The sequence below is a fragment of the Somniosus microcephalus genome, unplaced genomic scaffold, assembly GCF_052327205.1.
Source record: "Somniosus microcephalus isolate GS21.2 unplaced genomic scaffold, FLI_Smic_1.0 unresolved_chr2, whole genome shotgun sequence".
NCBI lineage: Eukaryota > Metazoa > Chordata > Chondrichthyes > Squaliformes > Somniosidae > Somniosus > Somniosus microcephalus.
This window is the reverse complement of record NW_028225180.1, coordinates 65,464,509-65,490,542: the sequence shown is the minus strand read 5'-3', so window position 1 is coordinate 65,490,542 and position 26,034 is coordinate 65,464,509. Positions and strand designations below refer to the sequence as shown.

General features: G+C 50.5%; 1 protein-coding gene across 1 annotated transcript in view; it reads right to left on the bottom strand.

The window, feature by feature from the left end:
* The window catches only part of LOC147092756 (uncharacterized), a 30,334-nt gene extending 6,623 nt beyond the window's left edge, over window positions 1-23,711 (bottom strand). Inside the window, exons 1-4 of the mRNA XM_085975676.1 lie at window positions 23,489-23,711; window positions 20,415-20,446; window positions 6,400-7,221; window positions 6,081-6,141 (exon numbers count right to left, since the gene is read on the bottom strand). Coding sequence (XP_085831802.1) covers window positions 6,081-6,141; window positions 6,400-7,221; window positions 20,415-20,446; window positions 23,489-23,676 — 1,103 coding nt within the window. The 5' untranslated portion in view covers window positions 23,677-23,711. The remainder of the gene's footprint in view (window positions 1-6,080; window positions 6,142-6,399; window positions 7,222-20,414; window positions 20,447-23,488) is intronic.
* Between the last annotated feature and the right edge of the window lie 2,323 nt (window positions 23,712-26,034).

Sequence of the window (26,034 nt, the reverse complement as noted above, 5' to 3'; positions counted from 1 at the left end):
CCGCCTCTGGTGTCAGGGGGAAGGAGGTGGACTTGATGAGGGGTCTGGCTTTGTCTGCATAATTGGGCACCCACTGAGCGTAGTAAGAGAAAAACCCCAGGCATCTCTTCAGTGCTTTTTGGCAGTGGGGGAAGGGGAGCTCCATAAGGGGGCGCATTCTGTCGGGGTCGGGCCCAATGACTCCGTTCTCCACTACGCAGCCGAGGATGGCAAGGCGCTTGGTGCAAAACATACATTTCTCCTTATTGTATGTTAGATTCAGCCGCTGGGCCGCACGGAGGAATTTCGCCAGATTAACGTCATGGTCCTGCTGGTCGTGGCCGCAGATGGTGACGTTATCCAGATAGGGAAAGGTGGCCTGCAACGCGTTCTGGTTGACCATCCGGTCCATCTCCCTTTGGAAGACCGAAACCTCGTTGGTGACGCCGAAAGGAACCCTAAGGAAGTGGTAGAGGCAGTCGTTTGCCTCGAAGGCAGTATCCTGGCGGTCCTCATGGCGGATAGGGAGTTGGTGGTATGCTGACTTAAGGTCAATGGTGGAGAATACCCTGTATTGCGCAATCTGATTGACCATATCAGATATGCGGGGAAGGGGGTATGCGTCCAGCTGGGTGTACCGGTTTATGGTTTGGCTGTAGTCAATGACCAGGCGGCGTTTATAGGCGGTCTTAACGACTACAACCTGGGCTCGCCAGGGGCTGGTGCTCCCTTCGATAATGCCCTCCTTCAGGAGCCGCTCCACTTCAGAGCTAATAAAAGCTCTGTCCCCGGCGCTGTACCGCCTGCTCTTGGTAGCGATGGGTTTACAGTCGCGGGTGAGGTTAGCGAACAGGGGGGCGGGGGGACTTTGAGTGTGGAAAGACTGCAAGTGGTGCGCGGCGGGTGATTTAAAAGCTGTTGGTTGCAGACTGAGTGGGGGGAGGGGTCCACCGTATGCCAATGTGACACTTTTGAGGTGGCACTGAAAATCCAACCCTAGCAGAACGGCAGCGCAAAGATGGGGCAGGACAAGAAGTTTAAAATTTTTATATTCGGTGCCCCTAACCGAAAGGGTCACCACACAGTAGCCGCCGACATCCGTTGAATGGGACTTGGACGCCATAGAAATCCGATGGCGCGTTGGCAGGACCGTGAGGGAGTGGCTACGCACCGTGTCGGGGTGAATAAAACTCTCCGTGCTCCCGCTGTCAAACAGGCAAGTAGTGGCGCGGCCATTTACCGTAATGTCCATCATGGACCTGGACAGATGATGAGGGAGAGCTTGATCCAGCGTAACGGAGGCCAGTGTATGGCTGAGTGAGCCGATATGGTCGTCAGACGAGACGGTGGTCGAGTCCGGAGACAAAATGGCGGTTGAGTGCGGCGGGCAAAATGGCGGCGGCCATGATTCCGATCCCCACGCGGCCGGAGGTGCACAAAATGTCGAAGAAGATTGCTGCCCCCACGGTTCACACGCGGCGCTGCTGGCGTTCGCGGGTTTCCCTCTGCAGGCATTGGCGTAATGGCCTTTCTTCCCGCAGCCAGAGCAGGTAGCGGTCTTCGCCGGGCAGCGCGCTCTAGGGTGTTTTAACTGGCCACAGAAGTAGCATTTTTGGGCCTGGTTACGGGACATTGTTGCAGTAGTTGGTACCGGGGGCGGCGGTCCCAGTTGATTTCGGGACATTGCTGCAGTAGTTGGTACCGGGGGGCGGCGGTCCCATGTCCCAAGGTCGCGATGGCCATGGCGCGGCACCGTTACGTGAGTATGCTTCGAGGTTTCGGTGGGCCGCATCTAGTGAGAGCGCGAGGGCTACGGCCGTCTTCAGGTCGAGCTCCTTGCTTTCGAGCAGTCTCTGCCGGGAGTAGTCGGACTGGAGGCCCTTAACGAAGGCATCACAGATAAGTCCCTCCACGTGCACCGCAGCCTTCACGGCCTTACAGTCGCAGTCCCTGCAGAGTGTCTGTAACGCCCGTAAAAATGTCTCTACCGATTCCCCCGGTTGCTGCCTGCGGGATCCCAGGAGGTGTCTGGCGTAAATCGTATTCACTGGGCGCTTGTATTGTCCTTTTAGCAGGTCGAGAGCTGCCATGTACGTAGTAGCGTCCCGGATGAGTGTATATACTTGAGGGCTCACCTGGGCGGTCAGAACTTTTAATTTGTTCTCCTCCGATGTCACGGCAGAGGCTTCTAGGAAGGATTCAAAGCAGCTCAGCCAGTGTTCGAAATTGGTAGCTGAACCCGCCGCTTGAGGGTCGAGGTCCAGGCATGCTGGTCTGAGGGCTCGCAGCAACGCCTGCTGTTGTTGCTGCTCAGTTCCGGACATTTTACTTTTAGTTAATAAAATTGATACGCTTATCAATTACTCCATAAAAGGCGATGAATTAGGAAAGTAATGAAAAGGTTTTTATTAACTAAAGAACAGAGCATGCCTCTCGTGGACGACCGGTCATGTAGGCGGAGTCAGCTGAGGCATGCATAGGTACACAGTGAGTAGCAGGAGGTAACAATGTGCAATAACGATAACGGTAGTGAACGACAGTGAAAACAGTAACAGTGGTTTACCACAGCCACAAATTGCCTTTTCGACTGCGGAAGCACGGAGAGCTTCATCCACCCCGACACAGTGCGACGCTACTCCCTATCGGTTATGCACACACGCCACCAAGGTCTTTATGGCCTCAAAGTCCCATACGGCGGACGTCGGCGGCTACTGTGTAGCGACTCTGACAGTGAACGGCGTGGAGTACAGAGATTTTAAATTCCTCGTCCTGCCACAGCTCTGCGCTCCCGTACTGCTAGGATTAGACTTCCAGTGCCATCTGGAGAGCGTCACAATGGCATATGGCGGGCCCCTGCCCCCACTTACAGTCTGCAGCCGGCAGAATTTAAACACGGCGCCGCGCAAAGTATGCAGCCTGTCCACCCTGAAGGTCAAACCCCCCCCCCGTTGTTCGCTAACCTCGCCAAAGACTGCAAGCCAATTGCCACTAAAAGCAGGCGGTACAGTGCCGGGGATAGGAGCTTTATTAAATCAGAAGTAGAAAGACTCCTGAGGGAAGGGATTATCAAGGGCAGCACCAGCCCATGGCGAGCCCAAGTGGTGGTAGTGAAGACCGGCGAAAAACAGCGCCTGGTTATTGATTACAGCCAGACGATCAATCGATACACGCAATTAGACGCATACCCACTTCCCCGCATATCTGACATGGTCAACCAGATAGCACAGTACTGGGTATTCTCGACGATTGATTTGAAGTCGGCATACCACCAGCTCCCCATCAGGCCTGAGGACCGCCAGTACACGGCCTTCGAGGCTGACGGTCGCCTCTACCACTTCCTCCGAGTCCCCTTCGGCGTCACCAACGGGGTCTCGGTCTTCCAAAGGGAGATGGACCGGATGGTTGACCAGAACGCGCTGCAGGCCACCTTCCCCTATCTAGACAACGTCACCATCTGTGGCCATGACCGGCAGGACCACGACGCCAACCTAGAAAAATTCCTCCGTACGGCCCAACGGCTGAATCTGACATACAACAGAGAAAAATGTATGTTCCGCACCGCGCGCCTCGCTATTCTTGGCTGCGTGGTGGAAAACGGAGTCATCGGCCCCGACCGAATGCGCCCCCTCCTGGAACTACCCCCCCCCCCCCCCCCCACTGCCTAAAAGCCCTGAAGAGATGCCTTGGGTTCTTCTCTTACTACGCCCAGTGGGTGCCCAACTATGCGGACAAAGCCCGGCCCCTCATCAAGTCAACCTCCTTCCCCCTGACGGCAGAGACCCGTGCGGCCTTCACCCTCATAAAAGAGGACATTGCGAAGGCCACAATGCACGCAGTGGATGAGTCCATCCCTTTCCAAGTGGAGAGCGATGCATCCGACTTCGCCCTAGCCACAACCCTTAACCAGGCGGGGAGACCCGTGGCCTTCTTTTCACGGACCCTCCAAGGCCCCGAAATTCAACACTCATCAGTCGAGGGGGAGGCCCAGGCGATAGTGGAGGCTGTACGGCACTGGAGGCATTACCTGGCCGGTAAACGTTTCACCCTGCTCACTGACCAACGGTCAGTAGCATTTATGTTTAACAACAGACAAAGGGGGAAAATCAAAAATGATAAGATATTGCGGTGGAGGATCGAGTTATCCACCTACAACTACGATATCTTATACCGGCCCGGGAAACTTAATGAGCCCCCAGACGCCCTATCCCGTGGGACATGTGCCAACGCACAAGTCGATAGGCTACGGACCCTCCACAATGATCTCTGCCACCCGGGGGTCACCAGGTTCTTCCACTTTATTAAAGCTCGCAACCTGCCTTACTCCATCGAGGAGGTCAGGACCATGACCAGGAACTACCAGGTCTGCGCCGAATGCAAACCGCATTTTTATAGGCCAGACAGAGCACACCTGATTAAAGCCACCCGCCCCTTCGAAAGTCTCAGCATCGATTTCAAGGGGCCCCTTCCCTCCTCTGACCGCAACGCGTACTTCCTCAATATTATTGACGAGTACTCCCGTTTCCCCTTCACCATCCCCTGCCCGGACATGACCAGCGCCACAGTCATCAGGTGCCTCAACGACCTGTTCGCCATATTTGGCTTCCCCAATTACATCCACAGCGACAGGGGCTCGTTGTTCGTGAGCGACGAGCTGCGCCAGTACCTGCTCGAGAAGGGCATAGCCACAAGCAGGACTACCAGCTACAACCCCCGGGGTAACGGACAGGTAGAGGGGGAGAACGCAACGGTGTGGAAGACCGCCATGCTCGCCCTAAAATCCAAGGGCCTCCCAATCTCCTGCTGGCAAGATGTCCTCCCCGATGCGCTCCACTCCATACGATCACTGCTCTGTACTGCCACAAACGCCACCCCTCACGAGAAGATGTTCGTCTTCCCCAGGAAATCCACCTCGGGGACATCACTACCGCCATGGCTGACATCTCCGGGACCCGTCCTGCTCAGGAAACACGTGAGGAGCCATAAGACGGACCCCCTGGTCGAAAAGGTTGACCTCCTCCACGCCAACCCACAGTACGCCTACGTGGCGTATCCTGATGGGCGGGAGGACACAGTCTCAATTCGAGACCTCGCACCCTCAGGTACCACCCGAAACACCAGCGATCACCATCCACTACCTCCACCCACCACCACTACCCACGACGCACCACCGGGGTGTCTACCACGAACTGACGACATGCCGGTGCCATCCCTACCCCGAGAGGACGACACGCCAGTGCTCCGTCCCACGCTAGAAGCGGCCGCGGGCAAAGAACCGCCGCAACCGGCACCACGAAGATCATTACGGCAGACAAGACCCCCGGAGAGACTTTCGTATACGAACTTTTGAAACACTTTTTTAAACGAGGGGTGAATGTGGTAAACCACTGTTAACTCTGTACAAGTCCGGGCATGTCTCCACCCCTGAGCCCGGGTATAAAGGTGACTCACCACCCTTCCCCCGGGAGCTCTTAGGATGGATTCACTAGCAGAGGCATGCTCCAGTTCTTAGTCAATAAAAGCCTACTTCATATAAGTCCATCTCGTAGTCTTTGGCGTTGTTGATAGCGCATCACAGGGATAGTCAGCATGGCCGCAGGGGGGGGGCAGGGGCGGCCGGGGGGGGGGGGGGGGGGGAGGAAAGAGCGGCCGGGGGGGGGGGGGGGGGAGGAAAGGGCGGCCGGGGGGGGGGGGGGGGGGGGAAAGGGCGGCCGGGGGGGGGAGGGGAGGGCGGCCGGGGGGGGGGAGGGGAGGGCGGCCGGGGGGGGGAGGGGAGGGCGGCCGGGGGGGGGAGGGGAGGGCGGCCGGGGGGGGGAGGGGAGGGCGGCCGGGGGGGGGGGAGGGGAGGGCGGCCGGGGGGGGGAGGGGAGGGCGGCCGGGGGGGGGAGGGGAGGGCGGCCGGGGGGAGGGGAGGGCGATCGTGGGGGGTGGGGAGGGCGATCGTGGGGGGTGGGGAGGGCGATCGTGGGGGGTGGGGAGGGCGATCGTGGGGGGTGGGGAGGGCGATCGTGGGGGGTGGGGAGGGCGATCGTGGGGGGTGGGGCGGGGGAGGGCAGTCGTGGGGGAAGTGGGGAATATTCTGGACACTCTCAAAGTAATCTCACCTTTCCTCCGGTACCTCCAACTCCCCATCATTACTTACTGGGCTAGCTGCGACCTGAAATTCTGAAACGAAAAAAATTAATCAGATTTCTGTTAAAAGCCTCCCAACCCCATGGAGGTGGCGTTAACCACTCTCCCATCAAACACTCCCAGGGCAGGTACGGCACAGGTTAGATACAGAGTAAAGCAGCTTCTACACTGTCCCATTAAACACTCCCAGGGCAGGTACAGCACGGGTTAGATACAGAGAGTAAATGGCAATTCTCTCTGTTGATGTGACTGAACATGGAGCTGCTGGCTGTCTCTGGCTATCGCCCTTACCCGGTATCACTTCTGCTTTCCTAGATCCTGGGCGTGCTTCCTCATCTGTGGCCCAGTTGGACTCACACACGAGGTGCGTGGTGCCAGTGGCAGTGCGTTTCCTTCGAGCAGAGTGCTTGCTGTTTGGCGCAGCGTCTCCCAGCCCGCTCGCCTCGCTCATAGGTGACTCCCAGCTCCCTGAACGGCTGCACTGTTGATTCTTATTCCGTGTTCTCCTGCTGACCAGTGTTGGTGATGTGGAATTGTGGCCCTGAGCAGGCGAAGGATGCTGGGGTGTGGGGAGACCGCCCTGGCCCGGTGCTGCTGAGTTTTCACAGTCAGCCTCTCCCTCACCACCAATGCCCGTTGACCCATGTGGCGGTCTCTCGTGACCCGGTGCAGTCCTCCTCTCGCTGGAATCGCTCTCGCTGCCTCGCTCCGACCCACCGCTGCTCTCTGACACCAAGTTCCGTGGTTCCCGCTCCATCTTTACGGTGCTCTCTAGAGGAATCCCGGCAGGCGCTCGGAGGTGATGTTCACCCTCAGGAGGGTCCCCATGCTCAGCGGAGCTGCACTGCGCCCGCTCGCGGGTCCTGGTCCTGGTCTTCACACCACGGTCTGGGATGGCGGGAGCGCTGGCCTGCAGTAACCACGGGTAAGAGTGACCTGCGATGCACTCCCAGACCGCGGTCAGCGACCCTCCCGAACGCTCCAGCACAACAGACTTCAGGTCGGGGATGAAGCCACACTCCCGGCTGTGATCATGGGACCAGATCACAAGCTGGCGCAAGGCGTCGCTCGAGGTGTGAAGCACATTCAAATCCTCGCCCGTGACACCGGATCCTGAACAGAGACAGGGAGTCAGTACATAGTCATACATATACAGACAGAGAAAGACACACACACACTCCCACAGACACCGAGATACACACACTCCCACAGACACAGAGAGACACAAAAACACTGAGATACACACACTCCCAGACACATAGATACACACACACTCCCACAGGCAGAGATACACACACTCCCACAGACAGAGAGATACACACACACTCCCACAGAGAGATACACACACACTCCCACAGAGAGATACACACACACTCCCACAGAGATACACACACACACTCCCAGACACAGAGAGATACACACACACTCCCACAGACACAGAGATACACACACACTCCCACAGACACAGAGAGATACACACACACTCCCACAGAGAGATACACACACACTCCCACAGAGATACACACACACACTCCCAGACACAGAGAGATACACACACACTCCCACAGACACAGAGATACACACACACTCCCACAGACAGAGAGAGAAACATACACACAGAGACACAGACACGCACACAAAAAGCGCGCACACGCACGCACGCACACAAAAAGCGCGCACGCACACACGCGCACACAAAAAGCACGCACACACGCACACACAGCCTGTAGGGTGGATGAGCAGGCTGACAATGGCACCATGGTGCAGGAGGCTATTCAAATGGGGGGAGTGAAATGGAATGTTGTTGTGGTAGGGGACAGTATAGTCAGGGGGACAGATACTATTCTCTGCAGCCGCGACCGAGAGTTCCGAAGGTTGTGTTGGCTGCCCGGTGCCAGGGTTAAAGACATCTCATGGCTGGAGAAGAACTTGGAGTGGGAGGGGGAGGATCCAGTTGTCGTGGTCCATTTAGGAACCAACGACACAGGTAGAACTAGGAATGAGGTTCTGCTGAGGGAGTTTGAGGAGCTAGGATCCAAATTAAAAAGCAGAATCTCAAAAGTTAATAATCTCTGGATTGTTACCTGAGCCACGCGCAAATTGGCATAGGGACAAACAGATTAGAGGTTTAAATGCATGGCTCAGAGTGGTGTGGGAGGAAGGGGTTTCAGTTTATGGGGAACTGGCAGCAGTACTGGGGAAAGAGGGAGCTGTTCCATTGGGACGGACTCCACTTAAACCGGGCTGGCACCAGCCTCCTGGCGAACCGAATAACTGGGGCAGTAGACAGGACTTTAAACTAATGAAGGGGGGGTGGGAGGATTCGGGAACGAACAAATTTAAAAGCAGCGAGAGAAATGTCAGGGCTCTAGAGCAGAGTTTTGGGTAAAAATAAGCAGAGTGGGTCAGGAAGGGCTAGAGAGAGTGACAAAGGTAATAAGGCATCAGTGACTAAGGTGACATCAGGGAAAAACAGAAATAAATCAAAGCTAAAGGCACGATATCTGAATGCGTGAAGCATTCGCAACAAAATAGATAATTAATAGCGCAGATAGAAATTAGAAATTAATGGGTTTGAACTAATAGCCATAATGGAGATGTGGCTGCAAAGTGGCCAAGTTTGGGAACTAAATATTCCAGGATACACTACATAACTTTTACAAGGGATAGGCAAAATGGAAAAGGAGGAGGGGTAGCCCTGATAATAAAGGATGGGACACAGACAGTAGATCGAAGGGATTTTAGCTCCGAAAATCAAGTAGAAGAATCAGTTTGGGTGGAGCTGAGCAACAGCAAGGGGCCAGAAAACATTGGTGGGAGTTGTTTATAGGCCCCCAAACAGTAGTTGTAATGTAGGGCAGAGTATAAATCAGGAAATTAGAAGTGCATGTAACAAGGGCAATACAGTAATCATGGGGTGACTTTAATCTACATATAGACTGAGCAAACCAAATTTGCACTAATAATGTGGAGGACAAATTCATGGAATGTATGCAAGATAGTTTTCTAGATCAGTCTGTTGAGGAACCAACTAGGGAACAGGCTATTTTAGATCTAGTATTGTGCAACGAGAAAGGTTTAATTGATAAGCTTATAGTAAAGGGGCCTTTCGGGAAGAGTGACCATAATATGATGGAATTTTATATTGAGTTTGAAAGTGACTGAATTAAATCCGAAACTAGGGCCTTAAATCTAAACAAAGCATACTACATAGGTATGAGGGGCAAGTTGGCTAAGGTAGATTGGGAAACTACATTTTATGATGGTAGACAAGCAATGGCTAGCTTTTAAAGAATACATAATTTACAACAATTAATACATTCCTTTAAGGCACAAAAACCCCATAGGAAAAGTGGTCCAACCGTGGCTAACAGGAGAAGTTCAAGATAGTATTAGATCAAAGGAAGAGGCTTATAATGCTACCAAAATGAGTAATAAGCCTGAGGATCGGGAGGATTTTGGAATTCAGCAAAGGAGGACCAAGAAATTGATGAAGTGTGGGAAAATAGAATACGAGAGTAAACGAGCGAGAGACATAAAAACAGACTGTAAAAGCTTCTATAGGTATGTAAAAAGGAAAAGATGAGCGAAATTAAATGTGGATCCCTTGCAGGCTGAGACAGGAGAAATTATAATGGGGAATAGGAAATGGCAGAGAAATTAAACAAATATTTTTTGTCTGTCTTCACGGAAGAGGACACAAAAAACTTCCCAGAAATAGTGCACAAGCAAAGCTCTAGCGAGAATGAGGAACTGAAAGATATTAGTATTAGTGAAAAAGTAGTATTGGAGAAATTAACGCGACTGAAAGCTGATAAATCCTCTGGACCGGATGGCCTGCATCCTCGGGTTTTGAAAGAGTTGGCTATAGAGATAGTGGATGCATGGGTTGTCATTATCCAAAATTCCATAGATTCTAGAATGGTTCCTGCGGATTGGAAGGTAGCAAATGTAACCCTACTATTTAAAAAAGGAGGGAGAGAGAAAACGGGGAATTACAGACCAGTTAGCCTAACATCAGTAGTAGGGAAAATACTAGAATCTATTATTAATGATGTGGTAACAGGACACTTAGAAAATAATAGGATTGGGCAGAGTCAACTCGGATTTATGAAAGGAGAATCGAGTTTGACGAATCTGTTAGAGCTTTATGAGGTTGCAACTAGCAGAATAGATAAGGGGAACCAGTGAATGTCATGTATTTGGATTTTCAGAAAGCATTCGATAAGGTGCCACACAAGACATTATTAAGCAAAATTAGGGCTCATGCGATTGGGGGCAATATACTCGCATGGATTGAGGATTGGTTAACTGGCAGAAAACAGAGTGTGAATAAATGGGTCATTTTCAGGTTGGCAGGCTGTAGCTAGTGGGCAAGGAGCAGTGCTTGGGCCTCAGCTATTCACAAATGTCATATATCCAAGTTTGCTGATGATACAAAGCTGGGTGGGAATGTAAGTTGTGAGGAGGCTGCAAGGAGGTTTCAAAGGGATATAGAAGGGCTAAGTGAGTGGGCAAGAACATGGTAAATAGAATATAATGTGGGGAAATGTGAAGTTATCCACTTTGGTAGGAAAAATAGAAAAGCAGAGTATTTTTTAAATGGTGAGAGATTGGGAAATGTTGGTGTTCAGAGGGACCTGGGTGTTCTTGAACACAAATCACTGAAAGTTAACATGCAGGTACAGCAAGGAATTAGGAAAGCAAATGGTATGTTGGCCTTCATTACAAGAGGATTTGTGTATAAGAGTAAAGACGTCTTACTGCAATTATATAGGGCCCTGGTGAGACTACACCTGGAGTATTGGGTACTGTTTTGGTCTCCTTACCTAAGGAAGGATATACTTGCCATAGAGGAAGTGCAACAAAGGTTCACCAGACTGATTCCTGGGATGGGGGGGATTGTCCTATGAGGACAGAGTGAGTAGACTAGTCCTATATTCTCTAGAGTATAGAAGAATGAGAGGTGATCTCACTGAAACATACAAAATTCTTACAGGGCTCAACAGGGTAGATGCAGGGAGGATGTTTCCCCTGGCTGGGGAGTCTAGAACCAGGGGGGTCACAGTCTCAGAATAAGGGGTCGGCCATTTAGGACTGAGATGAGGAGAAATTTCTTCACTCAGAGGGTGGCGAATCTTTGGAATTCTCTACCCCAGAGAGCTGTGGAGGCTCAGTCGTTGAGTATATTCAAGACAGAGATCGATAGATTTTTGAATATTAAAGGAATCAAGGGATATGGGGATAGTGCAGGAAAGTGGAAATGAGGTAGAATATCAGCCATGATCTTATTGACTGACGGAGCAGACTCGAGGGGCTAAATGGTCTACTCCTGCTCCTATTTCGTATATGTTCTTATGTGAGACACAGACACACAGACAGCGAGACACACACACACGCACACACAGACAGGCACACAGAATCACACGAAAATACTGCAAATCATGTGGCACAGGTCAGTGAAGACACACACACAGACACGCACTCACTCACTCACTGAACCACTAAAATCTATGCGGCACAGGTGGGGAGGGAGACCGAGGGCGGGGAGGGAGACCGAGACATACAGAGGAACATAGGAACAGGAGGAGGCCATTGAGACCCTCGAGCATATTCCGCCATTCACTGAAATCATGGTTGATCTGTGCCCTAACACCATATACCTGCCTTTGCCCCATATCCCTTACTACCTTTGGTTAACAAGAAGCTATAATCTCAGATTTAAAATTAACAATTAATCTAGAATCAATTGCCGTTTGCAGAAGAGAGTTCCAAACTTCTACCACCCTTTGTGTGTAGAAGTGTTTCCTAACTTCACTCCTAGAAGGCCTGGCTCTAATTTTTAGGCTATGCCCCCCTAGTCCTCGACTAGTTTCTATCTATCCTATCAGTTCCTCTTAATATCTTGAAAACTTCGATCAAAACATCCCTTAACCTTCTAAATTCCAGGGAATACAACCCTAGTTTGTGTAATCTCTCCTCGTAATGTAACCCTTTTAGTCCAGGTATCATTCTGGTAAACCTACGCTGCACTCCCTCCAAGGCCAATATATCCTTCCGAAGGTGTGGTGCTCAGAACTGCTCACAGTACTCCAGGTGTGGTCTACCCAGGGTTTTGTATAGCATAGCACGACTTCGAATCCTTTGTATTCTAGTCCTCTAAGTATAAAGGCCAGCATTCCATTAGCCTTGTTGATTATTTGCTGTACCTGTCCATGACATTTTAATGATCTATGTACATGGGCCCCCAAGTCTCTTTGGACCTACACTGTGATAGCTTTTCACCATTTAGAAAGTACTCTGTTCTATCCTTTTTAGGTCCAAAGTGGATGACCTCACACTTGCCTACATTGAAATTCATTTGCCACAGATTTTCCCATTCACTTAATCTATTAATATCCCTTTGTAATTTTATGCTTTCTTGAACTGCTTACAATGTCGCCTATCTTTGTGTCATTGGCAAACTTGGATATGTGGCTCTATAGTCATAGAGTTATACAGCACAGAAAGAGGCCCTTCGGCCCATCATGTCTGTGCCGGCCATCAAGCCCTATCTATTCTAATCCCATTTTCCAGCACTTGGTCCGTAGCCTTGTATGCTATGGCGTTTCAAGTGCTCATCTAAATGCTTCTTGAATGTTGTGAGGGTTCCTGCCTCTACCACCCTTTCAGGCAGTGAGTTCCAGATTCCAACCACCCTCTGGGTGAAAAAGTTTTTCCTCAAATCCCCTCTAAACCTCCTGCCCCTTACCTAAGTTGTTAATAAATACTTTTAATAGTTGAGGCCCCAACACAGATCCCTGCGGGACACCACTGGTCACATCCTGTCAATCTGAGTACCTGCCCATTATCGCTACTCTTTGTCTCTTGCTGCTCAGCCAATTTCCTAACCAGGTCAATAATTTTCCCTCAATTCTATGAGCTTCAGCTTTAGCTAACAGTCTCTAATGAGGAAACAGCAGCATAGAGGTTAGCTTACTGGACTAGTAATCCAGAGGCCTGGACTGAGGGAGGGCAGTAGGTGGTAATCAGCAGTAAGTTTCAGAGTTCAAATCCCACCACAGCAGCTAATTAAATAAATCTAGAACAAAAAAGCTAGTATCAGTAATGCCAACCATGAAACTATCAGATTGTTGTAAAAACCCATCTGGTTCACTAATGTCCTTTAGGGAAGGAAATCTGCCGTCCTTAACTGGTCTGGCCTATATGTGACTCCAGACCCACAGCAATGTGGTTGACTCTTAACTGCCCTCTGAAATGGCCTCACAAGCCACTCAGTTGTACACAACCACTACAGAAAACAACAAGAATAAAACTGGACAGACCACCCGGCATCGACCTCGGCACCGGCTTCGGACACGACAACAGCACACCCAGCCCAGTCAACCCTGCAAAGTCCTCCTCACCAACATCTGGGGACTTGTGCCAAAATTGGAAGAGCTGTCCCACAGACTAGTCAAGCAACAGCCTGATATAGTCATACTCATAGAATCATACCTATCAGCCAATGTTCCAGACTCCTCCATCACCATCCCTGGGTATGTCCTGTCCCACCGGCAGCATAGTGGTGTACAGTTGGGAAGGAGTGGCCCTGGAAGTCCTCAACATTGACTCCGGACCCCATGAAGTCTCATGGCTTCAGGTCAAGCACGGGCAAGGTAACCTCCTGCTTATTACCACCAACCGCCCTCCCTCAGCTGATGAATCAGTACTCCGCCATGTTGAACACCACTTGGAAGAAGCACTGAGAGTAGCAAGGGCACAGAATGTACTCTGGGTGGGGGACTTCAATGTCTATCACCACGAGTGGCTCGGTAGCACTACTACTGACCAAGCTGGCCAAGTCCTGAAGGATATAGCAGCCAGACTAGGACTGCGGCAGGTGGTGAGAGAACTAATACGAGGAAAAAACCTACTTAACCTTGTCGCAGATGCATCTGTCCATGACAGCATTGGGAGCAGTGACCGCCACACAGTCCTTCTGGAGACGAAATCTCGTCTTCACACTGAGGACACCCTCCATTGTGTTGTGTGGCACTACCACCGTGCTAAATGGGGTAGATTCAGAACAGATATAGCAGCTCAAAACTGGGTATCCATGAGGCGCTGTGGGCCATCAGCAGCAGCAGAATTGTATTCCACCACAATCCGTAACCTCATGGCCTGGCATATCCCTCACTCTACCATTACCATCATGCCAGGGGACCAACCCTGGTTCAATAAGGAGTGCAGAAGAGCATGCCAGGAGCAGCACCAGACGTGCCTAAAAATGAGGTGCAACACAGGACTACATGCATGCTAAACAGCGGAAGCAGCATGCTATAGACAGAGCTAAGCGATCCCAGAATCAGCGGATCAGATCAAAGCTCTGCAATCCTGCCACATCCAGTCGGGAATGGTGGTGGACCATGAAATAACTAACAGGAGGCAGCTCCAGGAATATCCCCATCCTCAATGATGACGGAGCCCAGCACGCGAATGCAAAATGCAAGGCTGAAACGTCATATCAGCCTCCTCCCGAGGTCCCCACCATTACAGAAGCCAGTCTTCAGCCAATTCTATTCACTCCAGGTGATATCAAGAAATGGCTGAGCGCACTGGATACAGCAAAGGCTGTGGGCCCTGACAACATCCCAGCTGTCCTGCAGAAGACTTGTGCTCCAGAACTAGCCGCGCCTCTACCCAAGCTGTTCGAGTACAGCTACAACACGGGCATCTATCCGACAATGTGGAAAACTGGCCAGGTATGTCCTGTCCACAAAAAGCAGGACAAATCCAATCTGGCCAATTACCGCCCCATCAGTCTACATTCAATAATCAGCAAAGTGATGGAAAGTGTCGTCAACCTGCTATCAAGTGGCACTTACTCATAAAAATAAGAGTGTAACAGAAAAAAAGGCCAAAACAAGGAAAAATGGTAAAAAGACAAAGTTAAAAGCTCTATATCTGAATGCACGCTGCATTCGTAACAATATAAATGAGTTGACGGCACAAATAGATATAAATGGGTATGATCTGGTCGCCATTACACAGACGTGGTTGCAAGGCGACCAGGGCTGGGAACTGAATATTCCAGGGTATATGATAATTCGGAAGGATAGAAAGAAACGAAAGGGAGGTGGGGTGGCTTTGTTGGTAAAGGATGGGATCAGTGCAGTGCTGAGAAGTGATATTGGCTCAGAAGATCAAGATGTGGAATCAGCTTGGGTGGAGATTAAAAAAAAAATATGGGGAAAAAGTCTCTGGTGGGCGTAGTCTACAGGCCCCCGAACAGTAGCAATGCTGTTGGACAGAGTATAAATTAACAAATAATGGAGGCCTGTAAAAAAGGTATGGCAATAATCATGAGTGATTTTAATCTCTATATTGATTGGACAAATCAAATCGGCCATGGTAACCTTGAGGAGGAGTTCATAGAGTGCATCCGGGATATTTTCCTAGAACAGTATGTAATGGAACCAACCAGGGAGCAGGCTATCTTGGATCTGGTACTATGTAATGATGAAACAGAATTAATAAATGATCTCAAAGTAAAGGATCCTCTAGGAAAGAGTGATCATAGATTTCAAATTCAGTTGGAGGGTGAGAAAGTTGCATCCCAAACCAGTGTCCTGATCTTAAACAAAGGCAATTACAATGGCATAAGGGCAGAACTGCCTAAAGTGGACTGGAAAAACAAATTAAAGGGTAAGAAAGTTGAAATGCAGCGGCGGACATTTAAGGAGATATTTCATAACTCTCAACAAAAATATATTCCAGTGAGAAAGAAAGATTTTAAAGAGAAGGGAGCACCATCCGTGGCTAACTAAGGAAGTAAAGGATGGTGTCAAATTGAAAACGAAGCCATACAATGTTGCCAAGATTGGTGGGAGACCAGAGGATTGGGAAATTTTTAAAAACCAGCAAAGGATGACTAAAAAACTAATAGAGAGATGATGAATTATGAGAGTAAGCTGGCAAGAAACATTAAAACAGATAGTAAGAGCTTCTACAGGTATATAAAAAGGAAGAGGGTAGCTGAAGTAAATGTTGGTCCCTTAAAGGATGAGACTGGGGAATTAATAATGGGGAACGGGGAAATGGCAGAGACTCTGAGCAAATATTTTGCATCTGTCTTCAGTGTAGAAGACACCAACAACATCCCAATAATGGATAATCAATGGGCCATAGGGAGTGGGGAACTAAAGACAATCACTATCACTAAGGAAATAGTGCTTGGTAAACTAATGGGACTAAAAGACGACAAGTCCCCTGGACCAGATGGCCTGCATCCCAGGGTCTTAAAAGAAGTGGCTGCAGAGATAATGGATGCATTGGTTGCAATATACCAAAATTCCCTGGACTCTGGAGAAGTCCCAGCGGATTGGAAAACCGTTAATGTAACACCCCTATAATGTAACACCCCTATTCAAGAAAGGAGGGAGACAGAAAGCAGGAAACTATAGACCGGTTAGCCTAACATCTGTTGTTGGAAAAATGCTGGAGTCCTTCTTTAAGGAAGCAGTAGCAGGGCATTTAAAAAAACCATACTGCAGTCAAACAGAGTCAACATGGTTTTAGGAAAGGGAAATCATGTTTAACAACTTTGCTGGAGTTCTTTGAGGATGTAACAAGCAGGGTGGAGCAAGGGTGAGCCAGTGGATGTGGTGTATTTGGATTTCCAAAAGGCATTTGATAAGGTGCCACATAAAAGGATACTGCATAAGATAAGAGCTCACGGAGTTGGGGGTAATATATTAGTATGGATAGAGAATTGGCTAACTAACAGAAAGCAGAGAGTCGGGATAAATGGGTCATTTTCTGGTTGGCAAACGGTAACTAGTGGGGTGCCGCAAGGATCGGTGCCGGGGCCCCAACTATTTACAATCTACATTAATGACTTGGATGCAGGGACCAAGTGTAATGTAGCCAAGTTTGCGGATGATACAAAGATGGGTGGGAAAGCAAGTTGTGCAGAGGACTCAAAGAATCTGCAAAGACAGGCTAGGTGAGTGGGCAAACATTTGGCAGTTGGAGTATAATGTGGGAAAGTGCGAGGTTATCCACTTTGGCAGGAAAAATAAAAAAGCAAAGAGGGATCTGGAGATTCTTGTGCATGAAACACAAAAAGTTAGCATGCGGGTACAGCAAGTAATCAAAAAGGCAAATGGAATGTTGGCCTTTATTTCAAGGGGGTTGGAGTATAAAGCAGGGAAGTCCTGCTACAACTGTACAAGGTATTGGTGAGACCACACCTTGAATACTGCGTACAGTTTTGGTCTGCTTATTTAAGGAAGGATATACTTGCATTGGAGGCAGTTCAGAGACGATTCACTAGATTAATTCCAGAGATGCGGGGTTTGACTTATGAGGAAAGGTTGAGCAGGCTGGGCCTATACTCATTGGAATTTAGAAGAACGAGAGGGGATCTTATTGAAACATATAAGATACTGAGGGGGCTCAACAAGGTAGATGCAGAGAGGATGTTTCCCCTCATGGGGAAATCTAGAACTCAGGGGCACAGTCTCAGAATAAAGGGTCGCCCTTTTAGAACGGAGATGAGGAGGAACTTCTTCGCTCAGAGGGTCGTAAATTTGTGGAATTCTCTGCCCCAGTGAGCTGTGGAGGCTGGGTCATTAAATACCTTTAAAATGGAGATAGACACATTTTTGCAAGATAACAGAGTGAAGGGTTATGGGGAGCGGGCTGGGAAGTGGCTTTGAGCCCTAGATCAGCCATCATCTTACTGAATGACGGAGCAGGCTTGAGGGGCCAAGTGGCCTATTCCTGCTCCTATTTCTTATGTACTCACCAATAACCTGCTCACTGTTGCCCAGTTTGGGTTCCGGCAGGACCACTCGGCTCCAAACCTCATTACAGCCTTGCTCCAAACATGGACAAAAGAGCTGAATTCCAGAGGTGAGGTGAGAGTGACTGCCCTTGACATCAAGGCAGCATTTGCCCAAGTGTGACATCAAGGAGCTCTAGTAAAATTGAAGTAAATGGGAATCGGGGGGAAAATTCTCCACTGGCTGGAGTCATACCTAGCACAAAGGAAGATGGTTGTGGTGGTTGGAGGTCAATCATCTCAGCCCCATGACATTGCTGCAGCAGTTCCTCAGGGCAGTGTCCTAGGCCCAACCATCTTCAGATCAGATCAGCCATGATCTTATTGAATGGCGGAGCAGGCTCGAGGGGCCGATTGGCCTACTCCTGCTCCTATTTCTTATGTTCTTATGTTCAGCTGCTTCATCAATGACCTTCCCTCCATAAGATCAGAACTGGGGATGTTCGCTGATGATTGCACAGTGTTCAGTTCCATTCGCAACTCCTCAGATAATGAAGCAGTCCATGCCCGGATGCAGCAAGACCTGGATGACATTCAGGCTTGGGCTGTTAAGTGGAAGGTAACATTTGTGCCAAAGTGTCAGGCAATGACTATCTCCAACAAGCGAGAGTCTATCGCCTCCCCTTGACATTCAATGGCATTACCATCGCCGAAACCCCCACCATCAACATCCTGGGGGTCACCATTGACCAGAAACTTAAATGGGCCGGCCACATAAATACTGTGGCTACAAGAGCAGAGGCTGGGTATTCTGCGGCGAGTATCTCACCTCCTGACTCCCCAAAGCCTTTCCACCATTAACAATGCACAAGTCAGGAGTGTGATGGAATACTCTCCACTTGCCTGGATGAGTGTAGCTCCAACAACACAAAAAGCTCAACACCATCCAGGACAAAGCAGCCCGCTTGATTGGCACCCCATCCACCACCTTGAGCATTCACTCCCTGCACCACCGGCGCACCATGGCAGCAGTGTGTACCATCTACAAGATGCACTGCAGCAACTCGCCAAGGCTTCTTCCTAAACCCACGACCTCTACCACCTAGTAGGACAAGGGCAGCAGGCACATGGGAACACCACCACTTCCAAGTTCCCCTCCAAGTTACACACCATCCTGACTTGGAAAAAAATCCCCGTTCCTTCATCGTCGCTGGGTCAAAATCCTGGAACTCCCTCCCCAACAGTCCTGTGGGAGTACCTTCACCACAAGGACTGCAGCAGTCAAGAAGGCAGCTCACCACCTCCTTCTCAAAGGCAATTAGGAATGAGCAATAAATGCTGGCCTTGCCAGTGATGCCCACATCCCAGGAAAGAATTTAAAAAAACATAATCGAATACCTTCTGGAAGTCCATATAAATAACATCCACAGACATCCCCCCGTCCACTATTTAAGCCACCTCTTCAAATAATTCAATCAGGTTCGTCAGACATGTCCTACCCTTTACAAATCCATGCTGGCTCTCTCTGATCAACTGAAAAATTTCAAGGTGTTCAGTCACTCTATCCTTAATTATAGACTCTAGTAATTTCCCGACAACAGATGATAGGCTATAATTCCTTGGTTTCCCTCTCTCGCCTTTCTTAAACAGCGGAGTGACATGTGCAATTTTCCAATCTAAAGGAACGGTTCGTGAATCAAGTGAACTTTGGAAGATTATGGCTAAAGCATCTGTAATGTTCTCGCCTGCAATGTTCTCATCTGCTTCCTTTAAATCCCTGAGATGGAAACCATCTGGTCCTGGGGATTTGTCATTCTTTAGTGCCATTATTTTCTTCATTATTGTTATTTTGCTTCATTAATTTTTGAGAGTCCTCATCCCTGATTCAATATTCGTTTCCTTGGGATGTCCAGCATGCTATCCTCTCACCGTTAACAGTTTTCAAGGGGCCCACATTGCTCATGACCACCCTCTTTCTACTAATATAATTGTAAAAAATGTGTGTTGATTTTAAGATCCCTTGCCTTCTTTTCATATTCCCTTTTTGTAGTTCTTACTACAGGAAACACTTTTTTTTATCCGGCACCAACGGGACCGGCGTGGTGCCGGTTTATCAAAAAGTCCGGATTACAGAGAGTTATAGTTAAAAGGTACGAGAACTCTGTACACAGCAACAAATCCAAGCTTCCCTGTTGCTTAGCAACAGCTGCAAGAACCCCGGCCACAGACCAAGCGTCCCTGTTGCTTAGCAACAAGTGCAGAAACCCCCGATTACACAGCCAAGAATCAAGAAACGACCACTAATATGAAGAAAAACTTAACTGAACCTACTCCTGAATTTTGCCGGTTAACCGAGATTTCCGGTTGTTTGGGTGCCGGTAAATCGAGAGTTTCCTCTATCTGTTTTGTCACCTTAATTGTTCTTTGTATCTCTCCCAATTGGACAGTGAGAGAGATGGAGAGTGAGAGTCAGACAGGGACAAAGAGAGAAAGGGAACACACACACAGTCTCTCTCCCACGGGATTCAGTGTTACCCACCTGAACCAGTCATGGGGGATTTGGAGGCGTAACTGTAGAAACAAAAAAAAATACACCATCAGCGGGATCAACAGAAACTGGAAAGAGTGGAAACAAAGTCAGTCATTTCCCGCATAGAAGAAAAGACAGCATAATGTTTCACATTCTGTACTTCTTCAAAATTTAGATATATACACAGAAGTATTCCACCGTGATCACAGTGCCAATATACACTGCAGTATATCACTCTCAGTCCCAATATACACTGCAGCACATCAGTGTCTGCAGTAAATCGAGCAGAGATATAGATTAGTCACAGTCTGATCGAACAGCTCGAGGGGCTGAAAGGCCTTCTCCTGTTCAGATGTTCACTGCAGTGCGTTACTGTCACAGATCCATTTAGGACCGAGATGAGGAGGAATTTCTTCACTCACAGGGTGGTGAATCTTTGGAATTCTCTACCCTAGAGGGCTGTGGAGGCTCAGTCGTTGAGTATATTCAAGGCTGAGATAGATTTTTGGACTCTAGCGGAATTAAGGGAGATGGGGATAGTGCAGGAAGGTGGAAGATCAGCCATGATCTTATTGAATGGTGGAGCAGGCTCGAGGGGCCATATGGCCGACTCCTGCTCCTATTTCTTATGTTCTTATTCCAATATAAAAAGGAGAACGAAAGAACAGAATTCATACAGTGCTATTCACAACCTCAGGACATCCCAAAGCGCTTTGCAGCCAATGAAATAATTTACAAGCTTAGTCACTCTTGTAATGTAGGACACACAGCAGCCAATTCGCAGCAAGGTCCAACAAACAGCTCTCAGATGAGCAGAGACTCTGTCTTCGTTATGTTGATTGAGGGATAAATAATGGCCAGTACACTGGGAGAACAGCCCTCGGTATTCTTTGAATAGTGCCGTGGGATCTTTTATGTCCACCTGAGAAAGGAGGCAAGCCTCAACTTAATGTCACATCTGAAAGACAGCACCTCCGACAGTGCAACACACCCTCAGTATTCGAACCAGTAGAGTTACATATACAATAATAAAGATCCCTCTGAGAGTCAGCCTCAATTATGTGCCGAAGTCGTCAATGTACACTGTATTGCAACACTGTCACATTCCCAAATGTACTCTATATCTAACCCGAGCTGTACCTGCCCTGGGAATGTTTGATGGGACAGTGTAGAGGGAGCTTTATCTGCATCTAACCCGTGCTATACTTGCCCTGGGAGTGTTTGATGGTACAGCGTACAGGGAGCTTTACTCTGTATCTAACCTGTGCAGTACAAGCTCTGGCAGTGTTTGATGGGACAGTGTAGAGAGAGATTTACATTGTATCTAACACGTGCTGTACCTGCCCTGTGAGTGTTTGATGGGACAGTGTAGAGGGAGCTTTACTCTGTATCTACCCCGTGCCGTACTTGCCCTGGGAGTGTTTGATGGGACAGTGTAGAGGGAGCTCCACGTTTAATCTAACCCGTGCTATACCTGCCCTGGGAGTGTTTGATGGGACAATGTAGAGGGAGCTTTACTCTGTATCTAACCCGTGCTGTACCTGCCCTGGGAGTGTTTGATGGGACAGTGTAGATGGAGCTTTACTCTGTATTTAATCCTGTGCTGTACCTGCCCTGGGTGTGTTTTATGGGACAGTGTAGAGGGAGCTTTAATCTGCATCTAACACGTGCTGAACCTGCCCTAGGAGTGCATGTGGGGCCAGTGTAGAGGGAGCTTTTTGCTGTATCTAACCCGTGCTGTAACTACCCTGGGAGTGTTTGATGGGGCAGTGTAGAGGGAGCTTTACTCTGTATCTAACCCCTGCGGTACCTGCACTAGGAGTGTTCGATGGGACAGTGTAGAGGGAACTTTACTCTGTATTTAATCCCGTGCTGTACCTGCAGTGGGAGAGTTTGGTGGGCCAGCGTAGAGGGAGCTTTACTCTGTATCTAACCCGTGCTGTAACTGCCCTGGGAGTGTTTGATGGGACAGCGTAGAAGGAGCTTTACTCTGTATCTAACCCGTGCTGTAACTGCCCTGGGAGTGTTTGCCGGACAGTGTAGAGGGAGCTTTACTCTGTATCTAACCCGTGCTGTACCTGCCCTGCGAGTGTTTGATGGGACAGTGGAGAGGGAGCTTTAATCTGCATCTAACACATGCTGTATCTGCCCTGGGAATGTTTGTTGGGACAGTGTAGAGGGAGCTTTACTCTGTATCTAACGCATGCTGTACCTGCCCTGGGAGTGTTTGATGAGACAGTGTAGAGGGAGCATTACTCTGTATCTAATCAATACTGTACCTGCGCTGGGAGTGTTTGATGGGATGGTGTAGAGGGAGCTTTACTCTGTATCTAACCCCGAGCTGTACCTGCCCTGGGAGTGTTTGTGGAACAGTATAGAGGGAGCTTTACTCTGTATCTAACCCGTGCTGTACCTGCTCTGGGTGTGTTTGACGGGACAGTGTAGAGGGAGCTTTACTCTGTATCTAACCCCGTGCTGTACCTGCCCTGGGAGTGTTTGACGGGACAGTGTCGAGGGAGCTTTACTCTGTATCTAACCCCGTGCAGTACCTGCTCTGGGAGTGTTTGATGGGACAGTGTAGAGGGAGCTTTACTCTGTATCTAACCCCGTGCTGTACCTGCCCTGGGAGTGTTTGACGGGACAGTGTAGAGGGAGCTTTACTCTGTATCTAACCCCGTGCTGTACCTGCCCTGGGAGTGTTTGACGGGACAGTGTAGAGGGAGCTTTACTCTGTATCTAACCCCGTGCAGTACCTGCTCTGGGAGTGTTTGATGGGACAGTGTAGAGGGAGCTTTACTCTGTATCTAACCCCGTGCTGTACCTGCCCTGGGAGTGTTTGACGGGACAGTGTAGAGGGAGCTTTACTCTGTATCTAACCCCGTGCAGTACCTGCTCTGGGTGTGTTTGACGGGACAGTGTAGAGGGAGCTTTTCTCTGTATCTATTTTTTTGCTGCGTTTGATGGGAGGCAGGATAATCCGACAGTCAATAACAGTATCACAAATCTTGGAGAACACAAGTTCGGTGAGAAGATCAATGGAAATATTTTGCGGTTGGGAGCTGCAGTTTGAACCCTGACCCTACCTGTCGAGGAGGAACTTTGCGAAGTCAGAATGTAAGTGGAAGCCCAGCTGGTCCTTGACATTGCACCACTGCTCCAGGTGGGTGCCCAGGCGGATGCGTGACTTGCTCCTCCGGGCGTCCAGCTCCTTGCGTTTCTGCCGCCTCACGTCCTCGGGCGCCCGATGTCGCGATGGCTTCCGGTCCTCCATCCTGCGGCCAAAGGAAACACATTGGCAGCTTGCACTCCCTCTCGGCCACTCACAGTCCGGATGCCCGCCCGTCCGCTGGAACACGCAACGAGGTGTGCATGGCGCATGAGGATGGTCTCCCTTCGTGAAAGGGCAAAAACTGCCCCTGTAACCCACCAGTTGCCGAGCCCCTTGGGGTCAGCCGTGGCTCAGCGGGAGGCACTATCATCTCGGAGTCAGGCGGTTGTGGGATCAACCGTTCCATCACCCCATCCCCCACCCCGGGGTTACCTGGTAACCGCTCTGTCCCCACTGACCCGGGGTTACCTAGTTACCGCTGTCCCTCCCCCACCCCGGGGTTACCGAGTTACCCCTGTCACCACTGACCCGGGATTACCTAGTTACCGCTACCCCCCACCCCCCCCACCCCAGGGTTACCTGGTAACCGCTCTGTCCCCAGCGACCCGGGGTTACCGAGTTACCGCTGTCCCTCCCCCACCCCGGGGTTACCTGGTAATCGCTCTGTCCCCACCGACCCGGGATTACCTAGTTACCGCTCCCTCTCTCTTCCCCCCCCCCCCCCCCCCCCCCGAGGTTACCGCTCTCTCTTTCTCTCTCTCTCTGTCTGGGTTACCGCTCCCTCTCTCTCTCTTCCCCGGGGTTACCACTCCCTATCTCTCTCTCTCCCGCGGGGTTACCGCTCTCTCTCTCTCTCTCCCCCGCGGGGTTACCGCTCTCTCTCTCTCTCTCTCTCCCCCCCCCAGGGGTTACCGCTCTCTCTCTCCCCCCCCTGGGGTTACCGCTCTCTCTCTCCCCCCCCCCCCCCCCCCCGGGGTTACCGCTCTCTCTCTCTCTCTCTCTCACTCTGCCCCCGCTGCGCCCCCAGGGGAACCGCTCTCTCTCTCTCTCTCTCTCTCTCTCTCGGTGTTACCGCTCTCTCTCTCTCTCTTCCCCCCGGGGTTACCTCTCTCTCTCTCTCGCTCTCTCCCACCGGGGTTACCGCTCTCTCTCTCTTCCCCCCGGGGTTACCGCTTTCTCTCTCGCTCTCATCTCCCCGGGGTTACCGCTCTCTCTCTCGCTCGCCCCCCCCCCCACCCAGGGTAACCGCTCCCCCTCGCTCTCTCCCCCGGGGTTACCGCTCTCTCGCTCGCTCTCGCTCTCCCCGGGGTTACCACTCTCTCTCTCGCTCTCCCCCGCCACCCCCCCCCCCCCAGGGTAACCGCTCCCTCTCTCTCTCTCTTTCTCCCCCGGGGTTACCACTCCCTATCGCTCTCTCTCCCCCGGGGTTACCGCTCTCCCTCTCTCTCTCCCCGGCGTTACTGCTCTCTCTCTCTCTCTCTCCCCCCCCCCCCGGCGTTACCGCTCTCTCTCTCTCTTTCTCTCTCACCCCTCTTCCCCCACCCCCCCCCCCCCCCGGCCCGGGGTTACCGCTCTCTCTCTCTCACTCCCCCGGGGTTACCGCTCTCTCTCTCTCTCTCCCTCTCCCGGGGTTACCGCTCTCTCTCTCTCTCTCTCTCTCTCCCTCCCTCCCCTGGGGTTACCGCTCTCTCTCTCTCCCGGGGTTACCGCTCTCTCTCTCTCTCTCTCTCTCTCTCCCCGCGGGGTTATCTCTCTCTCTCTCTCTCTCTCTCTCTTCCCCCCCCCGGGGTTACCGCTCTCTCTCTCTCTCTCTCTCCCGGGGTTACCGCTCTCTCTCTCTCAATTCAATTTCAATTTTCAATTCAAATGCTTTATTGGCATGAAAGTTTACAGGGAACCATGTTGCCAAAGCTTACATAACAAAAAGTACAGGTTTCCAACATTCTGTAGGTGTCAAACGTTTTTGACCCTCGTTGGGTACAGACAGTATTAATTTAAACAGTCGTTGACCCTCGTTGGGTGCATTCGGTATTAATTTAAAACAGTCGTTGGGTACATTCAGTATTGATTTAAACATTTTTAGCGTATATATGCTATGGGTGTGCTCGTTAGTCACTGAATGTTCCTCAGGTTGTGACATGTTGTTACATATTGGGCAGCAAGATATGGTCTGTCTCCCTCCCCCAGCACTATTCTTAATTTCTCTCTCCCCAGGGGTTACCGCTCTCTCTCTCTCCCAGGGTTATCGTTATATCTCTCTCTCTCCCGGGGTTGTCGTTGTCTGTCTCTCTCTCTCTCTCCCACCCGGGGTTACCGCTCTCTCTCTCTCCCCCGGGGTTACCGCTCTCTCTCTCTCTCCCCCGGGGTTACCGCTCTCTCTCTCCCCGGGGGAACCGCTCTCTCGCTCTCTCTCTCCCAAGGGTAACCGCGCTCTCTCTCTCTCCCCCCCCCGGGGTTACCGTCTCTCTCTCTCTCGCTCTCTCTCTCCTCCCCCCCCCCCCCCCCCGGCCGGGGTTACCG